The following is a 20,743-nucleotide window of genomic DNA, read 5'->3' as shown; positions in this document are numbered from 1 at the left end:
AGCACCTGGGGGTTCCAAGTGCTCACTATGCATCTAGAAAGGTGCCTTGGGGGGTCTAGTTTCCAAAATGGGGTCACTTGTGGGGGAGCTCCAAAGTTTGGGCACAGAGAAGCTCTCCAAACGCAATGTGGTGTCCGCTAACAATTTGAGCCGATTTTCCATTCAATTTGTTAGCGGATACCATGTTGCATTTAGAGAGTCCCTGTGTGCCCAAACATTGGAGCTCTCCCACAAGTGACCCCATTTTGGAAACTAGACCCCCCAAGGCACCTATCTAGATGCATAGTGAGCAGTTGGAACCCCCAGGTGCTTCACAAATTGATTCATAAAAATGAAAAAGTGTTTTTTTTTCACTTTTTCATTGTTACGAATCAATTTGTGAAGCACCTGGGGGTTCCAAGTGCTCACTATGCATCTAGATAGGTGCCTTGGGGGGTCTAGTTTCCAAAATGGGGTCACTTGTGGGGGAGCTCCAATGTTTGGGCACACAGCAGCTCTCCAAACGCAACATGGTGTCGCTAACAATTTGAGCCAATTTTGCGTTAAATTTGTTAGCGGACACCATGTTGCATTTAGAGAGCCGCTGTGTGCCCAAATATTGGAGCTCCCCCACAAGTGACCCCATTTTGGAAACTAGACCACCCAAGGCACCTATCTAGATGCATAGTGAGCACTTGGAACCCTCAGGTGCTTCACAAATTGATTCATACAAATGAAAAAGTGTTTTTTTTTTCACTTTTTCATTGTTACGAATCAATTTGTGAAGCACCTAGGGGTTCCAAGTGCTCACTATGCATCTAGATAGGTGCCTTGGGGGGTCTAGTTTCCAAAATGGGGTCACTTGTGGGGGAGCTCCAATGTTTGGGCACACAGGGACTCTCTAAATGAAACATGGTGTCCTCTAACAAATTTAACGGAAAATCGGCTCAAATTGTTAGCGACACCATGTTGCGTTTGGAGAGCCGCTGTGTGCCCAAACATTGGAGCTCCCCCACAAGTGACCCCATTTTGGAAACTAGACCCCCCAAGGCATCTATCTAGATGCATTGTGAGCACTTGGAACACTCAGGTGCTTCACAAATTGATTCATAAAAATGAAAAAATGTTTTTTTTTTCACTTTTTCATTGTTACGAATCAATTTGTGAAGCACCTGGGGGTTCCAAGTGCTCACTATGCATCTAGAAAGGTGCCTTGGGGGGTCTAGTTTCCAAAATGGGGTCACTTGTGGGGGAGCTCCAAAGTTTGGGCACACATGGGCTCTCCAAACACAACATGGCGTCCGCTAATTATTCAAGCAAATTTTACAATCAAAAAGTCAAATAGCGCTCCTTCCCTTCCGAGCCCTGCCGTGCGCCCAAACAGTATTTTTTCCCCAAATATTGGGTATCTGCGTGCCCAGGGGAAATTGCACAACAAATTTTGGGGTCCATTTTTTCTTGTTACCCCTGTGAAAATAAAAAAAATTGGGTCTAAATTAACATTTTTGTGAAAAAAGTTAAATGTTCATTTTTTTCTTCCACATTCAAAAAATTCCTGTGAAGCACCTGAAGGGTTAATAAAGTTCTTGAATGTGGTTTTGAGCACCTTGAGGGGTGCAGTTTTTAGAATGGTGTCACTTTTGGGTATTTTCTGTCATAAAGACCTCTCAAAGTGACTTCAAATGTGATGTGGTCCCTAAAAAAATGGTTTTGTAAATTTTGTTGGAAAAATGAGAAATCGCTGGTCAACTTTTAACCCTTATAGCTCCCTAACAAAAAAAAATTTTGGTTCCAAAATTGTGCTGATGTAAAGTAGACATGTGGGAAATGTTATTTATTAACTCTTTTGTGTGACATATCGCTCTGATTTCAGGGCTTAAAAATTCAAATTTTGAAAATTGCAAAATTTTCAAAATTTTCGCCAAATTTCCGTTTTTTTCACAAATAAACGCAAGTGATATCGAAGAAATTTTTCCACAATCATGAAGTACAATATGTCACGAAAAAACAATCTCAGAATCAGGGGGATCCGTTGAAGCGTTCGAGAGTAATTACCTCATAAAGTGACAGTGGTCAGAATTGTAAAAATTGGCCCGGTCATTAACGTGCAAACCACCCGCGGGGCTTAAGGGGTTAATAAATGTAAACCCCCCCCCAAAAAAAAAAAAAAAAAAAGTGTTTTTATATGGTAAAATGGATGGTGTCATTCAAAAGTACAACTTGTCCTCCCCAAAAAAAGACCTCATATGGCCATAGGCCAGGAAAATAAAAATGGTTATGGCTCTTAGCAGAAGGGGAGGAAGAAAAAAAACGGGAGTGCAAAAGTGGGAATTCGCCATGTCAGGACAGAGTTACAGGTTTGTTCCCGTCTTCATAGACTAGTGCTGTTGGACAGTGCCTGTAAATAAAAGCACACTACAATTTAACCCCTTTACCCCCGAGGGTGGTTTGCACGTTAATGACCGGGCCAATTTTTACAGTTCTGACCACTGTCATTTTATGAGGTAATTACTCTGGAACGCTTCAACGGATCCCCCTGATTCTGAGATTGCTTTTTCGTGACATATTGTACTTCATGATAGTGGTAACATTTCTTCCATATCACTTGCGTTTATTTGTGAAAAAAAACGGAAATTTGGCGAAAATTTGAATTTTCATGCCCTTAAATCAGAGAGATATGTCACACAAAATAGTTAATAAATAACATTTCCCACCCTAAGTTATAAAGGTTAAGTCGACCAACGATTTCTCATTTTTCCAACAAAATTTACATTTGAAGTGACTTTGAGGGGCCTTTATGTCAGAAAATACCAAAAAGTGACACCATTCTAAAAACTGCACCCCTCAAGGTGCTCAAAACCACATTCAAGAAGTACATTAACCCTTCAGGTGCTTCACAGGAATTTTTAGAATGTGAAAGGAAGCAATGAGCATTTAACTTTTTCACAAAAATTTTACTTTACACCCCAGTTCTTTTTCTTTTCACAATGGTAACAGGAAAAAATGGACCCCAAAATTTGTTGTACAATTTCTCCTGAGTAAGCCTAAACAGTGGAAGCCACCCACAAGTGACACCATTTTGGAAACTAGACCCTTCAGGGAACTTATTTAGATGTGTGGTGAGCACCCTGAACCCCCAGGTGCTTCACAGAAGTTTATAACATTCAGCTGTAAAAATAAAATTTGCACATTTTTCCCACAATGTTTTTCAGCCCCAATTTTGCATTTTCATTTTCATAAGGGTAACAGGAGAAATTGCACCATAGAATTTGTTGTGCAACTTCTCCTGAGTACGCAGATACCCGATATATGCGGGGGTAAAACCACTGTTTGGGCGCACCATAGGGTTCAGAAAGAAAGGAGCACTGTGTGCCAAAACTGTCTGGAATCGAGAGCCAACGCCATGTGGCGTTTGGAGAGTCCCTGATGCGCCTAAATAGTGGAAACCCCCCCCCACACACACACAGATGACCCTATTTTGGAAACTAGGCCCCTCAAGGATTTTATCAAGGAGTATAGTGAACATTTTGAAACCAGAGGTACGACACAGAATTTGATAACATTAGGTCATTATATTGAATAATTTGTCATTAGTCATGAGTGCAAGTGCTCGCTACTTGAGTTTGCATTGGGTACTCTGATATGCACCAAGTATCGCGGGTGCTAGAGTGACATGCTCGAGACCCCCGCCCCGCATGTTTCACTGTTGTTAAAACACCCCAAAAAAACATGCGGGGATTGCCTGTGCATGGCTGTAGAACAGTCACGAAACGTGTGGGGTGGAGACTCGAGCATGTCACTCGAGCACCCACGATACTCGGTGCATTCCTGAGCACCCGATGCAAACTCAAGTAGCGAGCACTTGAGCTCAACACTAGTTGACATATCGTCGTCATTTTTTTTTTATTCACTTTTGAAAAAACCCCAACCCTAGCGTTTATTTTTTACGCCGATTTTTGGTAGGCAGAATAAACAAAAACCAACAATTCAGGAATTGTTTTTTTACGCTGTTCCTCGTGTGGTAAAATTCATAAGGCAGCGTTAATCTTCGGGTCGGTACGTTTACAGCGGTACCACATTTATATAATTTTTTTTATGTTTTGGCGCTTTAACACAATAAAAACTTTTAGAGAGAGAATTTTTTGCTTTATTCTGAGAGCTATAACTTTATTATTTTTTGGCTGATGGAGCTGTATGGCGGCTAGTTTTTTGCGGAACAAGATAACATTTTCAACGCTACCATTTTTATTTAAATTTGTCTTTTTGATCTTGTTTTATTCCATTTTTTGTTTGGCGGTATGGTGATAAAGCTTTGTTTTTTTTTTTTACCGTGTTCACTAAAGGGGTTAACTAGTGGAACAGTTTAATAGGTCAGGTCTTTACCGACGCGGCGATACCAAATGTGGGTACTTTTATTGCTTTTTTTTTTTTTTTTTTTTTTAGCTTTTTAATTTTTTTAACTTTTACACTTTGTCCCACTTTGTTTTAATTTTTTGATTTTTTTTGCAGGTTGATCGCTTGCACAGCATAAGGATGAAGCATCATCCCCTATGCTCTGCAGGCTGCAGCCCCTGCACACGCAAGTTATCTATCTAACATGCTGATGCCTGGTGACCCGGATATCGTCATGACGACATCAGGTCACTATAGCAACTATCCCGACCCGGCATGCACAGTGCGGGACGCCGGATAGAAGGTAAGAGGCGCGCTCTTACCGGTGCCTGCACCGGAAATGCTGCGATAGACTTCAATTGCAGCATTTTGGCGGTTAATGTGCCGGGAGCGGTGCAGCACCGCTTCTGGCACATAGTCACAGCTGACACATGGTACTATCACCTGACACCCGGTGGCGATCGCGCCCGCAAAACCTCTGTGCGAGCTCGATCACCATGGCATATTAATATGTATCTGGTCCAATAGGCCCAGGGCGCAGATGCGTATTATTACGCCCCACGTCAGAAAGGGGTTAATGTGTTGGAACATTTTCAGCCATTTTTGAGACATCAGAGGGGTTGTCATATCTTGCATTTTAGAACATCTCCCTTGCCTTCTGGCTTGCCAGGTTGTGGTGCACTTCCATTTGACAGTTTAGACCAGCGGAATTGTGGTGTCGCTGCCCCTAACTTTACACTAGCCGATTCTACGAGCAGAGTCAGTGATCATACCAAGAAAAAAAAAAGCCGCTGTTGGTAGACTACACAAATTGCTAGTAACTTGGGAAACAAACAGTGAACAAAAATAAATATTACTTATTAAAAAATGTCTTCTTTAACAATGTGTGTGCGAGCGCACAGTGTGGGTATAATATAATCACCAACCACCGATCTGCTTAGCTTCTCAGAGACGTCACCTCTCTGCAGACTCTTCGGGTCACACAGCACTTTGCATAAGCCGGAAGTGACTTTAACAATGTAAGTCTATCGAGCATTAGAATGAGGCGCTATAGGCTTACAATATAAAGACACTTCCGGCTTACGCATAGAGCAGGGTAGTCTGAAGTGTGTTGATGTCACAGAAAACAAGAACGGCGATGGATCCCACTGATTCTGAGATTTTTATGAGTGAAGCAGTGGGGATTCTCACTGAAAGTTTCTCATGTTGGATTCTCTGTGAGAATCCCCACTGACTTCACTATAGCGATTTCTCCACACTAACTTTCTGACAACCGTTCTTAAACCACAATCCACCAAATAATAAATGGTCACTCTAAATAAAGACAATTCTCCCTGCCTTACTACACAAGACTCTCCATTACATGTACTAGTGATTACGCCACTCACATCAGCTATTCCTGAAATGCACCAGATTGAATCCTACCTCCCCTAGATACATTTAAAATAAGAAACAATTATTTTAAACTTTTTTTTTAATTTTTTATATATATATATATATATATATATATATATATATATATATATATATATATATATATATATATATATATATATATATATATATATATATATATATATATATATATATAATCATACACACGTCGGTACAACCTTCCCACTTTCATTTATCATATCACACTTTACATTTTATCATTATTCTCCATTTCATGATTCATATTTTTCTCCTGATCATCTTCACAATATTTTTCTGAACAACACACAGTTACACACATTAGACTCTAAACTAGAGATGAGCGAATGTTTCAATATCCGGTTCTGATTACGATCGTCGAATCTGCAATATTTGCCGATTTATTTGCCAAATATTCGCCAAACATTACCGAACACCATAGGATTCAATGGGGAGGGGCAAAAAAAAACGAGTATACAACACCTTCAAATGGGCCCAAAAGCTGCCAAAACACATCAGATAAGGGGTAGACATCTGGAAAGTGCCATCAATTGACCCAGAGTACAAGTACTATAATTACTATTATTACAGCGACATTTATTCCGTGGCGCTTTACATGTGAGAAGCGATCACCTTCGGTGACTCACTGACTGGTACAAGAGGAGAGAGGACCCTGCTTGCGAGGGCGCACAAACAATCTACAAAGGATGTGTGAGGATACAGTAGGTCAGGGTACAGCTAGTCGCGCAGCGATATGCTGGAGCGAGGGTTACAACAGATTGTATGCTTGTCAGAAGAAGTGGGTCTTCAGTTTCCTTTTCAAGGTCACCTCCATGGTAGGTGACAGTCTGGTGTGTTTGGTTACAGAGTTACACAGTAGCGGAGATACACAGGGCAAATCTTGTATTCTGTGACAAGAAGAGATGAGGGAATTAGAGAAAGAGATCTTGGAAGGATGGGAGGTTGCGTGTCGGTAACTAGTACAGGGAGACTAGGTCACACTTGTATGGAGGAGACAGGTTTTTGATGGCTTGGTTTGCCCAAGTTAGGCTTTTCAACTGGAGTTTCTGGGCAACCGGGAGCCAGCACAGGGATTGACAGAGGGGAGAAGCCTGGGAATAGTGGGGTGACAAGTGGATTAATCGGCCAGCACAGTTTAGGATCGATTGGAGGGATGCAAGAGTGGTAGAAGGGAGGCCACAGAGCAGGAGCTTGTAGTAGTCGAGGTGGGAGATGAGGGCATGCACTGGTGTTTTTCTAGATTCATGGTTGAGGAATGTGCAGATCCCCGAGATACGTTGGAGATAGCAGCAAGTGGAAAGGGCTTAGATCTGACGTTTGAAGGACAGATCAAAGTCAAGCTTGCGGGACTAGGGAGAGTGGGCAGCCATTCACTTTGATAGATATGTCCGTTGAGGGGGATGAATTGTTATGATCTGCAACATGGACTAAGGAAAGATAGGGGAAAGCTATCCCTACAGTAAGACTAAGCTGAATCCCTACGATGTAGCGGGCTGCCTGTTCCTAGTGAACAGACCCGCCTTAGTCCTCGGCTAGTCTGAACGAAGACCTATAGAATTAAGGGAGGGGTCCCTAAAAGAACTAAGGACTGGGACAAAAATGGGACACCTCCTAAACAGAGAAGTTGTTGCAGAGCACAAAAAGACAAACTGACAAAAATATACTAAAGGTCCAAGAGGACCAAGCGAACTTGACAGAGAAAGGCACCGAAGCACCAGGCTAGAGAAACAGTCAAACACTGAAGTCCAGCACAGCCAGAAGGGCGGAGCTGGAATATAAAGGCAGATGGTCACGTGACCGCAAAACACAAGATAGAAAAAACAAACAGGAGGGTTCTAACATGAATGAGATGGTAAGAAAATGATGCATTCGGTTTTATCCAAGTTAAGTTTTGCAAATGTAGCAGATAAGAAAGATGAAATAGAGGGGACACATTGTGGGATTCTGTTTAGTAAGGAGGTGATATCAGGTCCAGAGAGGTAGATCTGTGTGTCAACAGCATAGAGGTGATACTGAAAGCCGTGAGACTGAGCTGTCCCAGGCCGAAGGTGAAGATGGAGAAGAGCATGTGTCCTAGAACTGAGCCTTGGGGGACACGGACACATAGGGGGTGAGATGAGGAGGTGGTGTGTGAGTGGGAGATACTGAATGTCCTGTCGGTTAGGTATGAAAAGATCCAAGACAGCACCAAGTCGGTGATGCCGAGAGATGAGTCTAGTAAGAGGGAATGGTCTACTGTGTCGAAGGCAGATGACAGGACTAGGAAGAGGAGGACAGAGTAGTCTTGCTTGGATTTGGCAGTTATTAGATTGTCGGTGACTTTAGTCAGGGCAGTTTCAGTGGAATGGTGCGGTCGGAAGCCAGATTGTAAGCGGTCAAAAAAGGAGCAGGAGGATTGGTGGGAGGACAGTTCAAAATGGTCGTGTTGATCTAGCAGTTTGGAGGCATAGGTCTTTTGGAGGATGGGTGTGATCGAGGTATGTTTGAAGCATGAGGGGAAGACACCAGTTGTTAGTGACAGGTTGAAGAGTAGGGTTAGGCTTGGAATGAAGACTTTGGTACGGTTTGCAATGAGGTGGGATGGTATTTGGTCAAGTTCACAGGTGGTGAGATGTGATTTGGAGACTTGGAGAGCTATTGCACCAAGTGGACTGACATGAATCATGGCTCCAACATTTCCTACCTGAACGGGAGCGGAGCTGTGCGCCAACCACCGCCACAGCGACAATGCACCAGCAGGGCGGGCGGCCTGGTGCCTCACAGCACCCATGCTGCAAGACCGCTGGTGCAGTGTCGCTGTGGCGGTGGTTGGCTCATGGCTCCGCTCCCGTTCAGGTAGGAAATGTTATGACCCACTACGAGGTTTACCGTGATGTGGCAGTGGGCTTCATACAGTCTGATCAGAATGTTATACTAAGAACCTCATGTTCAGTTATATATATATTTTTGCCGAGAGGCATTAGATCAAATGTATGATTTTTGGAGGTGCGGTCCATGCTCTCTTTTTTTTTTTTTTTTTTTTTTTTTTTTTGTAACACTTTTGCAACAGAAAAAAATCTTTTGTGGACTCTGGCTAGCAGCACAAAAAATATTATTTTTTACTCTGCGTACAGCTGAATTTCACCCACAAAAAAATGACAGTGCAAGCTGTGGTAGCCCACTTTATCATATTAGCAAATGAAAAAAAATGTTTTTTGTGCCCTGCACTCAGACGCTCTGCAGAGTATGCAGGGAACATGGCTGCTCTTTATATAGAGAGGACATGTGATTTTAACAACCAATAGCAGAAGCCCTTGTGTCTGGACAGTGTGGGTGCTTCCTGCGCTCTGATTGGCTAGCCGCGCTTTCCTGACTTTAAGTTACTGCCTACAGGAAAAAAAGAAAAAGATTACAAGGGCGCCACTTCTCTGATCTCTTCTGAGCTCTCCCCAGCCCCTCCACTCATCTAACACGTCCCCCAGCTCATTCATACACGAGCACAATGCTAGCCAAACTGTTAAAAACGCTGTAGTTGCCCCACAATAATGTTCCCGCACTTATTCGCCAAACGTTACAGATTTTCCCAAATTTAAGTAAAAATGCTCTCCTTTCCGATCACTAATTCGAATTTGACACATTCCTGCCGAATTTAACTTTTGAGATTGGATTTCGAACATATTCGCTCATCTCTACTCTAGACCTATTCATTTGGTTGTTTTCTTTCATTTTCAGTGCATTTTCACATTTGTCGCTCTTGCTTGTCCCTCATGGATCACTAAGCTGCACTACTTCGCACACATTTTTAGGTTTAGAACACACCGCTTCGGATCTCCTTATCTCAAACATTACATTCTACTTTTTTTCTCTATTTTTATGTATGTATTCTGCATAGATATTTTTATTTAGTGTTCTCGGCTTACAAGTTTCCATAGGTATTTTTCCTTTAGTTTTTTTTTTAATCTGCTTTTTATTGCAACTGAAAATAGGTGAACTTTGACATTGTGCTCCTCTTGGTGCTTTTATTTTAATGCCTACTCTATAGCTGTTTGTTTGTAATTGCATCCTTATTGTAGTTTTATCCTGAGGCTACGTTCCCACCATCCAGAGCCTGCTGCGGAGAAGCCACCGTCGTCTTCCGTTCAATATGCTAATGAGCACCATTTTTTTTTTTTTTCCCCACATGCGGACTTTCCTCATAGAGGTTAGGTCTATGGGGAAAGCCCGCATGCAGACCCGCCGGAGAAATTGACATGCTGCGATCTGGAAACACGCGCCTAATGTCAGTTTCCGCTGGTGAGCTGCAGACGCCTAGTGGACATGGGATTTGTATAAATCCCATCCACTATGCTGTAACATCTGAACGCTGCGTCCAATCCGCAGCGATTACTGATTGTGTGCACAGACCCTAAGTAAGAAATCTGATGACTTCGAAGCAGCCGATATTAAAACCGAACTATAAAACCTTCATATCTCCTGGATTTTTCCTGTGGATTTCTACCAGCAGCGCAGCGGAGCCACTTAATGGTCCATTTCAGCTTCATTGTACTTTTAGTGGTAATTTTGGTTAATATGTTTTGTGTTTTTGTAAAAATATTGGTGAAAATTTTACATTTTCAAACTTTCAATTTTTTATATCTTTAAACTAGTTAATCATGTTATACAAAATAATTAATAAAAACATTTCCTATATGTTTACTTTACATCTGGATCATTTTCAAACGTCCTTTTATTTTGTTAGAATGTTAGGAAGGTTTAAAGTTTAGCAGCAATTTCTTTTATGTTTTCAAGAAATTTGCAAAACCTGTTCAAGACCTATACAGATTTTGAGGGGCCTATATATTGGAAACTCCCCAAAAATGACACCATTTTAAAAACCGCACACTGCCAGAACTGTAGAAAAGAGACATGGTCCGCACATCCAAAAATCATACCTTGATCTCATGCTGCTAGGCAAAAATTTACAAAACCGAACATGAGGTTCTTATTTTAACATTCTGATCAGTTTATAGGAAGCCCACTGCCACGTCATTGCAAACCTCTCAGTGGGTCCCTAGCCTAAAAGTTGCAGCACCGTGCGCAAAACACCGTCGAGGCGATTCAACTCGGTAGAAGGCGAATGTGTATTACCTGGCCACAGCCACTTTCAGGAGATGGAGAAGCTCCACAATTGAGCATTTCCAGCCGGTGGCCGCCGCCACTGTCACAGAACAGCTGATCAGCGGAGGTACCGTGAGTTACTGGGAGGAAATTAACTTTATTCCTCCTGGCAGCCTCTAGCTGTCAGTCACCGCTCAGTACGTAGGGAGTAGCAGCTGTAGCCATGCCCTGGCACTGACTGACAGCCGGATCAGCAGTTCATCAGTTCACTGACTGCTGTAAGGTAGTGCCGGTACGAGGTTACAGCCGCCACTCATTATGTCTTGCGCGGTGACGGAATGACCCTATGATGGAAGGCTAGAGGCTGCTGGGAGGAAAAAAGTTAATTTCCTCCCGGTAGCCGGACCCTGTGCTTGGCTTTTAACCTTTAGATTGACCCCATATCTGCATTTTAATAGTGTGTGGTTTTTTTTTGTTCTCTCTAACTCGTTTGTTTGTGCATGTATTTCACATTTCATCTGTTCTAATTGCAGGCTAGTTCTGATTCATATAGAATTGAAGCTGACACTTTCGGTGAACTGAAAGTTCCCAACGACAAATATTATGGAGCTCAAACTGTTCGTTCAACAATGAACTTCAAAATCGGAGGTGTGACTGAGCGAATGCCAGTAAGTAGCAGAAGTAAAACTATGCACCTTTTTATATGGTTAACCCCTCCATGACGGGGCTATTTTTCATTTTTCGCTTCCATTTTTCCTTTTAGCTTGAAGAGACATAACTTTTTGTTTTTCTGTCAACGTCGCCATTTGAGTTCTTGTTTTTGCAGGAAGAGTTGCAGTTTTCAGTGACTCCATTTATTTTACTATTAAATATAAACAGGGGAAAAAATCCAATCTCGGTGAAATGGCAAGACGAAAAAATATTTTGGTTTGCACCTCGGCATTTTCTCAGACCTTTGTCCAGGCTTAGGCCGGAGTCACGCTACCGTATAACACAGCCGAGAGCTATGTGATAAAACATTGCAAAGCACTCGTCCTAGTGTTATTCTACGGGCCAGCTCAGATCAGTGATTATTTTCTCATCCCGATTCAACGTGAGAGAACAATCGCTGTATGCTGCGATTTGCAGCAAGACTCTATTCACTCACACCCATACAAGTCTATGGGTACGAGTGAAACAACGGACTGCACTTGGATGCCATCCCATTGCAATCTGATAAACTCAGTTACACCATGGAGGAGATGGAGAAATCACTTTCTCAGTCTCCTCCGCAGCTGTGCTCCGATCATCTCTTGTGAGAGGATCGCAACACAGTAGCATGACTCTTGGCTCCCGCTCGCAGCAGAGCAGGAGGGTCAATAGCATATCGCATCGGATGCCTTACCCTGGTGTGACGTTGGCTTCAGGGTTAAAGTCTGCAGTTATTCTTTGTGACTGCGGCCTTGTGAATTCTCACAGCATGTACAGTGCGCTGTCAGGATTCTCCTTTATCGGGAGCTGGTGGGTGCATGATGCATGAGAAATGCATACAGTCAAGTTCCGACTAGACGTACGCGCCCTCTCTCAATACAAGTGAACTGAGCGAGGCCAGACACTTCTAGTCGTAATGTGGTCGGAAGTATGCAAATTGCATAATTGTGGTCTCATGATCGCTGGCACCGGAGAATCTTGACATCATGCGCTGTGAGGATTTCAAGCCTAGACAACCCCTTTAACTTTTGTTTTTCAGTTGATGGAGCTTTGTGACGTTTTTTTTTTTGATGTGGGAAGTTAACTTTTTTTTTTAAATTTTACGTTCAGTGTATGAGTTAGTTAATTTTATATTTTGATCGGACATTTACACGTGGTAATAACATATGTTTTCTTAAATTCTTATTAAAGGGAGGGAAAAGGGGTGATTTGAATTTTTATACTATGATGGCGGCCAAGGAGGCCTTCAGCAGGTCCCTGGCTATCCTGACAACCTCTATTGCCCCCAATTATTGCATACAGTCAATCGTCACACTTTTTAAAATCAGGACGGTGGAGTCGGTATAAAATGGACCAACTCTGACTCCTAACATATATATTAAATAAATTGGGTACAGTAGTTCAATGCAGTTTGTGGAGAATATTTTTTCATAAGAATTTGTGAAAGTTATGAAATGTCCTATAAATGTCTGTCCTATTCCTGATCTAAGGGTCTAGACTTTTAGCGGAGATGAATCTGTGCTACAGTAAATTTATCACTTAAACATGAGCCATGTATGAGGGAGTCGGAGGTTTGGTTTACCGACTCCACAGCCCTGCTTAAAATGCTCCTGTTATTGAAAGCAACATTTAAATGGTCAAAGAGGCAAATGTGTTAAAATAAAGTAAATAATACACATTTAAATATTATGTGAAATAAAAAGAGAGAGTGCGCTATGTGAAGAACCAGATGAATGAGTTAATGGATATGGGGGGCCAATTGGCCCCTCACCTAGAGGGGTTGTGCACAACCCCAGGGAACGCCTTGTGGCTGGAAGGACTGGTGCTTGCTTAGCGTGCTGCAGACCGCCGTCCGTCACTGGTGCTTCCGCATCCGGTCATGGCATTTTCCTTGACACCTTGGCTGCAAACCTTGGTTAGACAACTTGGTAATCCCCTTCATTAATACAGTGAAAGGTGGTATTTTTAAAGTAGGAGAAGTAAAATTCAGCGGTCTATGTCATGTGTTCTATAGTCTCAGTCGAAAAGGTAGTACCGATACAGTAGGAGGCGTTGTTGATAAAATAGGCGGGCTTGTCTGTAAAATTGTTGGCTATGTGCCCACGATGCAGAAATGCTCCGGATTTTTCCTGAGCGTTTCTGCATCTCCCTGGCAGAAAAAAACGCATGCGGATTGTACATGCGGATTGTACATGCGTTTTCCTGCCAGGGACATGTGGAAGTGAAGCGTTCTTCACATGCATGTTCGCATGCGGGTTGACAAGCGCTTTCCAAGCGATTTTAGAATCATTTGGAAAGTGCTTGACAACTTGGTCACACTATATAAATCCATGCAAACGGCATGGATTTATATAGTGTGACCGAAAGAATGATAAAAGATAAAAAATAAATATTATACTTGCCTTCTGATGGCCCCCGGAGTCCTTGTCTCGGCTTGCCGACAGCTCGCGGTAGATTAAAGGACCTGCCGACGTCAGCGGTCGCGTGACCCGTCACATGACTAAATGACGTCACCGCAGGTCCCTTTAGTCTACCGCGAGCTGCCGGCAAGCCGAGACAAGGACACCGGGGGCCATCAGAAGGCAAGTATAATATAATATTTATTTTTTATTTTATTCTATTTTTACAGGTACTATGGTATCCGGGTCCGGAGGAGAGTCTCCTCTTCTCCAAACCCAGGTACCATCTGAAACGCATGGTATCCGCATGTACAGATGCAGTGATGCGGATGACAGGTGGTCCAATGCAAGTCAATGGCGGCGAAAACGCAGCGATTCCGCAAAATAATTGGTAGTGCTGCGGATTTTTCCACAATGATAATCCGCAGCATGTGCACAGCACATGCGGATTATCATTGGGGAACATGGCAGACCTTCTACCAAGCGTTTTTTAAGCATTTCTGCAGCGGAATTGCTGCTGTGGAAATGCTTAAAAAATGCATAGTGGGCACACAGCCTAATCCTACGTAGCAAAGAAATCTGACTTAAGATTGTCCCCCCGGTGTGATCATTATCCTAGCGATCCACAGACCGCTTTCCACTTTGTGCATCTACATTTAAATATTAAACATTTTTCTAAATACCTTCATTTAGCTAACTGGTATGCTTTATCGGGTGCAGTGAGTCAGGATTCCAAGATGGCAGCTACCATCAGTCACATCCCGTCCTAGATTTCAGGACTGGCTGCGTGAAGCGCGAGCCAGACGTCATGTTAGAACAGCGTCCTGTCAGGTATAGTGAATGTGCATTCCTCTGTTCAGTTCTGCTCCACTCCTCCATGTCCTGTCAGGTTAAATGAACAGAGGAATGCACATTCACTATGCCTGACAGGACGCTGCTTATTTATTTTGGCACATTTCCCTGAGAACCCTTTTAAAGAATAGTTATTGGTGCAAGCTATGGTTACAGGGAGGTCCAGATGTGTAACACCCCCAGCCTCTCCCATCTATGTTGTGGGCTCAGTTCTCGATTCCGTTCAATACACTGCCACCTGACGAGTGATGTACTGTTACGTGACGTTGGGAATGAGTTAAAATGAAACATGTCACTTTCTCCAAAACCCCCACCATTAGGTTAAATTTAGCAATTACTCATTACAGCAAAGTCCCTGATGTTCCACACAAACATTTCCATATTACAAAATAAAAAAACAAACTTTAAAAGTACTATTTATTCCTTACTAATCTGGCTGTGCACCACCTCCCCCAAACTAGTCTGGCGGTGGCAGTTTGGAAGACTGCTTGAGGGAACTGATGGGTTCCCTTTTAATATGGTTATACTTCAGAAGATTGCATGTAATATTGGAATGAAAAGGATCTGATCCAGTCCACTGTCTTATTAAAGGTTGAAAAGATTCCTTTGTAATAAACATACATTTTTATACATTACAGGTAATGAGTTATAAGGGTTATTTCCTCTCTATTATTATTTTATTGTAAAGCGCCTCAGGAACCCGGCGGCGGCAGGAGCAGTGAGATGCTGTGGGCCCAGTGTTGGCAGTGAAGCAGGGCGCAGTGCTCTGCTTTTCTGGCAACCATCTTCCAGAAGCCGTGGTCTACAGCAAAATGGCTTCTCGAGCCGTCACATGAGCAGTATGTGATCTTGGCGGTCATTTCCCTGGAGCCCATGGCTTCAGGAAGATGACCGCTGGAGGCAACGCATGCGTCCTGCGGGAAAGCTCTGCCTGACCGCCGATACTGGGCCCACAACATCTTACAGCTTTTGCAGCCGCGGGCTTCCAGACAGAGGGCCCTGCTTCCTTGCGATTCCGTTCCACCACCACCGCAACTCCCCGGTAAGCCTGTATTTGGACCATAACATGCGCCCCCAATTTTCCTCCCAAATATGGGTGAAAAAAAGTACATCTTATGGTCCGAAAAATACAGTAGTAGGTCAGTGGTGACTTTAATCGGGGCAGTTTCAGTGGAATGGTGCGGTCGGAGGCCAGATTGTAAGTGGTCAAAAGGGAGCAAGAGGAGAGGTAGGAGGACAGTTCAAAATAAACGTGTTGTTCCAGTAGTTTTGAGACATAAAGGAGAAGTGATATAGGTCAATAGCTAGATAGAGAGATTGGGTTAAGGGAGGACTTTTTGAGGATTGGGATGAGGTGGGACGGGTTTGGGTCAAGTTCACAATGATGACATGTGATTTGCAGAGTAAAGAGGAAAGTTGATCTTCCGTAATGGCGGAGAAGCTGGTTTTGGAGGAAGAGGGGTGAGTAGTTATTAGGGACTGTTAGGACTTTAGGCAAAAGCTTTGCCTGATGGTGTCAATCTTCTGCTTGAAGAATGAGGCAAACTCTTCAAATGAGATGAGAGGAAGGAGGTGCTGGGGGACAGGAGAGAATTGAAGGCGTTGAATAGCTGTTTAGGGTTGTGAGACAGGGAGGATATGAGAGATGAGAAGTATGTTTGTTTTGCTGCAGTGAGTTTGGACTTGAACGTAGTGAGGGACTGTCTGAATGTGATGAAGTGCTTATTGGAATGGGATCTTTTCAGTCTCTGCTCAGCAACCCTGGAAGCCTACCTCAGTTCTTTAGTCAGGCTGGTGTTCCAGGGTTGCATGTTAATTGTGCGAGCTTTGGTATGTGAAAGGGGGCCATCAATTTGAGAGCTGCAGCTTTTGTGGCATTATATAAAGCAACGGCAGCATATGCATTGTGTAAGGGACTTACATGTGCATCTCACTAAATTAGAATATCATCAAAAAGTTAATTTCAGTTCTTCAATACAAAAAGTGAAACTCATATGTTATATAGAGTCAATACAAACAGTGATCTATTTCAAGTGTTTATTTCTGTTAATGTTGATGATTATTGCTTACAGCCAATGGAAACACAAGTCATTATCGCAGTAAATTACAATAATTAACAAAAAACACCTGCAAAGGCTTCCTAAGCATTTAAAAAGGTCCCTTAGTCTGTTTCAGTAGGCTCCACAATCATGTGGAAGACTGCTGACTTGACAGATGTCCAGAAGGCAGTCATTGACACACTCCACAAGGTCCCAGAGTCTGGAGGAAGAGTGGAGAGGCCACAATCCAAGCTGCTTTAGGTCTAGTGTGAAGTTTCCACAATCAGTGATGGTTTGGGGAGCCATGTCATCTGCTGGTGTAGATCCACTGTGTTTTATCAAGACCAAAGTCAGCGCAGCCGTCTACCAGGAAATTTTAGAGCACTTCATGCTTCCCTCTGCCGACAAGCTTTTTGGAGATGGAAATTTCATTCTCCAGCAGGTCTTGGCACCTGTCCACACTGCCAAAAGTACCAATACCTGGTTTAAAAACCACAGTATCACTCTGCTTGATTGGCCAGCAAACTCGCCTGACCTTAACTCCATACAGAATCTATGGGGTATTATCAAGAGGAAGATGAGAGACACCAGACCCAACCGTGCAGATGAGCTGAAGGCTGCTATCAACACCATAACACCTCAGCAGTGCCACAGGCTGATCGCCTCCATGCCACGCCGCATTGATGCAGTAATTGATGCAAAAGGAGCCCCGACCAAGTATTGAATGCATTTACTGAACATACATTTCAGTAGGCCAACATTTCAGATTTTAAAAACATTTTTCAAGCTGTTGTTATAAAGTATTCTAATTTACTGAGATAATGACTTTTGTGTTTTCATTGGCTGTAAACCATAATCATCAGCATTAACAGAAATAAACACTTGAAATAGATCACTCTGTTTGTAATGACTCTATATAATAGGAGTTTCACTTTTTGTATTGAAGAACAGAAATAAATTAACTTTTTGATGATATTCTAATTTAGTGAGATGCACCTGTATGTCTGTAAGAGGGAGAAGGGATTCAGAGAGAGTGTAGGTCGAGGTGTTTGAGGTTTCTTCGAGGGTGGATTGTGGCCCTGGAGAGGAGAGGGAAGAAAGTGTAAGTAGGTTGTGGTCAGAATGAGAGAGAGGTGAGTTAAAGAGGCTAGATAAGGGAATAGAGGCAGATGAAGGTGAGGTCCAGTGTGTGGCCATCTTCGTGAGTGGCTGTGGAAGACCATTGAGCAAGGCCAAAGGAAGAAGTGAGAGACAGAAGCTTTATCAGATACAATAATCTTTATTTTTTTTATATAGTGCCAACATATTCCACAGTGCTTTACATACATTATTATTGCTGTCCCCATTGGGGCTCACAATCTAAATTCCCTATTACTATGTATTTAGAGTGTTGGAGGAAACCGGAGAAAACCCATACAAACTCCTTCCAGATGTTGTCCTTGGTGGGATTTGAACCCAGGACATCAGTTCTGCAAGGCTGCAGTGCTAACCACTGAGCCACCGTGCTGCCCAGTAGGATTATACTTTGAAATGCATTGCATGTGAGACCATGAATAAAGGAGTCTTACACTGGAGCCTTCTGATTCTTGCCCTGGAGTGTAGGAATTTAGTAATTATAATAAAAGTAATCGGTCACCCCCTGGGACGTAACTAACCTATTAATATGGGCAAACAGGTGATAGAAATGTAAAGCTATTCATACCTGTATGCCTCATAGTAATAGTTTTGATGTTTTAAAATCTTATATTATGATTTTATGGTAATAATTGTTTCAGGCCCTGGGCCCATAAGGAATCCCAGCCTCCTCTCTTTATTATCATAATACTCCCCTCCCCTGCACGACACAATGTCCTGTTGCAGCGCTGTAATCTCACTTCTGCGCGTTTAAATCCCTCCTCGATCCTCCCTCCCACGAGTATCTGTGACGCGCCTGCGCACAAGATCACAGACTAGAGTATTCTGTGATCTCCTGCGCAGGCATCGGTGAGTCACTGATGTCTTTTCCCTTTATTTTACACTATAATGGTTAGCAGCTTCCAATCTGAAGCCACCCTAAGAATGAGCATGTTACTTCTTTTAACAGCTTCTCGATTTCCAAAGCCTGAAGCATTTAATAGAGGGAACAAAAGATGTAATATGTGCACAATAAAGACGTTTTAACATTGTTGTGCACCATGTTCAGTAACTGTGTAATAGGGTTACTATGACTTAATCCGGAGGTATGTGGGACAATCCTCAAAGTGTAAAAAGTGATTTGTGCGCTAAATACTGGGACATTTTACTTGAGACAACCATTGTTAGTGATGCATTGTGCATCATTAACAAGGCACTGGGAGCAGTTCAATAGCCATAAAGGACGTGACCGGTTCTCTTTAAACATGCCCCATTTACGTTCGGTATCCCCAGTTACCATGACATGGTCCCAGTCTACACGATTAAGCTCTTCCCTTAATTTGTTGAAATCCGCTTTCCTGAAGCTCCAGGTTTTTGCATTTCCCCTTTGAAATGTTTTATGGAACATTACAATGAAACTTACTACACTGCTCAAAAAAATAAAGGGAATACTCAAATAACACCTCCTAGATCTGAATGAATGAAATATTCTCATTGAATACTTTGTTCTGTACAAAGTTGAATGTGCTGACAACAAAATCACACAAAAATCATCAATGGAAATCAAATTTATTAACCAATGGAGGCCTGGATTTGGAGTCACCCCCAAAATTAAAGTGGAAAAACACACTACAGGCTCATCCAGCTTTGATGTAATGTCCTTAAAACAAGTCAAAATGAGGCTCAGTGTTGTGTGTGTGTGTGTGTGTGTGTGTGGCCTCCACGTGCCTGTATGACCTCCCTACAATGCCTGGGCATGCTCCTGATGAGGTTGCGGATGGTCTTCTGTGGGATCTCCTCCCAGACCTGGACTAAAGCATCCGTCAACTCCTGGACAGTCTGTGGTGCAACGTGACGTTGGTGGATGGAGCAAGACATAAGGTCCCAGATGTGCTCTATCGGAATCAGGTCTGCGGAATGGGCGGGCCAGTCCATAGCTTCAATGCCTTCATCTTGCAGGAACTGCTGACACACTCTAGCCACATGAGGTCTGGCATTGTCCTGCATTAGGAGGAACCCAGGGCCAAACGCACCAGCATATGGTCTTACAAGGGGTCTGAGGATCTCATCTTGGTACCTAATGGCAGTCAGGCTACCGCTGGCGAGCACATAGAGGGCTGTGTGGCCCTCCAAAGAAATGCCACCCCACACCATTATTGACCCACTGCCAAACCAGTCATGCTGAAGGATGTGGCAGGCAGCAGATCGCTCTCCACGGCGTCTCCAGACTCTGTCACGTCTGTCACATGTGCTCAGTGTGAACCTGCTTTCATCTGTGAAGAGCACTGGGCGCCAGTGGTGACTTTGCCAATCCTGGTGTTCTGTGGCAAATGCCAAGCGTCCTGCACGGTGCTGGGCTGTGAGCACAACCCCCATCTGTGGACGTCGGGCCCTCATACCACCCTCATGGAGTTGGTTTCTAACCGTTTGTGCAGACACATGCACATTTGTGGTCTGCTGGAGGTCATTTTGCAGGGTTCTGGCAGTTCTCCTGTTCCTCCTTGCACAAAGGCGGAGGTAGCTTTTCTGCTGCTGGGTTGTTGCCCTCCTATGGCCCCCTCCACGTCTCCTTGTGTACTGGCCTGTCTCCTGGTAGAGCCTCCAGCCTCTGGACACTACGCTGCAGACACAGCAAACCTTCTTGCCACAGCTCGCATTGATGTGCCATCCTGGATGAGCTGCACTACCTGAGCAACTTCTGTGGGTTGTAGAGTCCGTCTCATGCTACCACGAGTGTGAAAGCACAACCAACATTCAAAAGTGACCAAA

At 43.3% G+C, this 20,743-nt stretch overlaps 1 protein-coding gene across 2 annotated transcripts in view; it reads left to right on the top strand.

Moving 5' to 3' along the window:
- The window catches only part of FH (fumarate hydratase), a 173,747-nt gene that overhangs the window by 41,251 nt on the left and 111,753 nt on the right, over positions 1 to 20,743 (top strand). For both annotated transcript variants that reach the window (XM_073671459.1, XM_073671458.1), the window contains exon 2: positions 11,415 to 11,549. In XM_073671459.1, the coding sequence (XP_073527560.1) occupies positions 11,415 to 11,549 (135 nt within the window). The remainder of the gene's footprint in view (positions 1 to 11,414; positions 11,550 to 20,743) is intronic.

The sequence above is a fragment of the Phyllobates terribilis genome, unplaced genomic scaffold (assembly GCF_046119375.1).
Source record: "Phyllobates terribilis strain yellow unplaced genomic scaffold, ASM4611937v1 Scaffold_3__8_contigs__length_932513732, whole genome shotgun sequence".
Classification (NCBI taxonomy): Eukaryota; Metazoa; Chordata; class Amphibia; order Anura; family Dendrobatidae; genus Phyllobates; species Phyllobates terribilis.
Note: the sequence above shows the minus strand (reverse complement) of the source record. Positions and strands in the feature narration are given on the sequence as shown.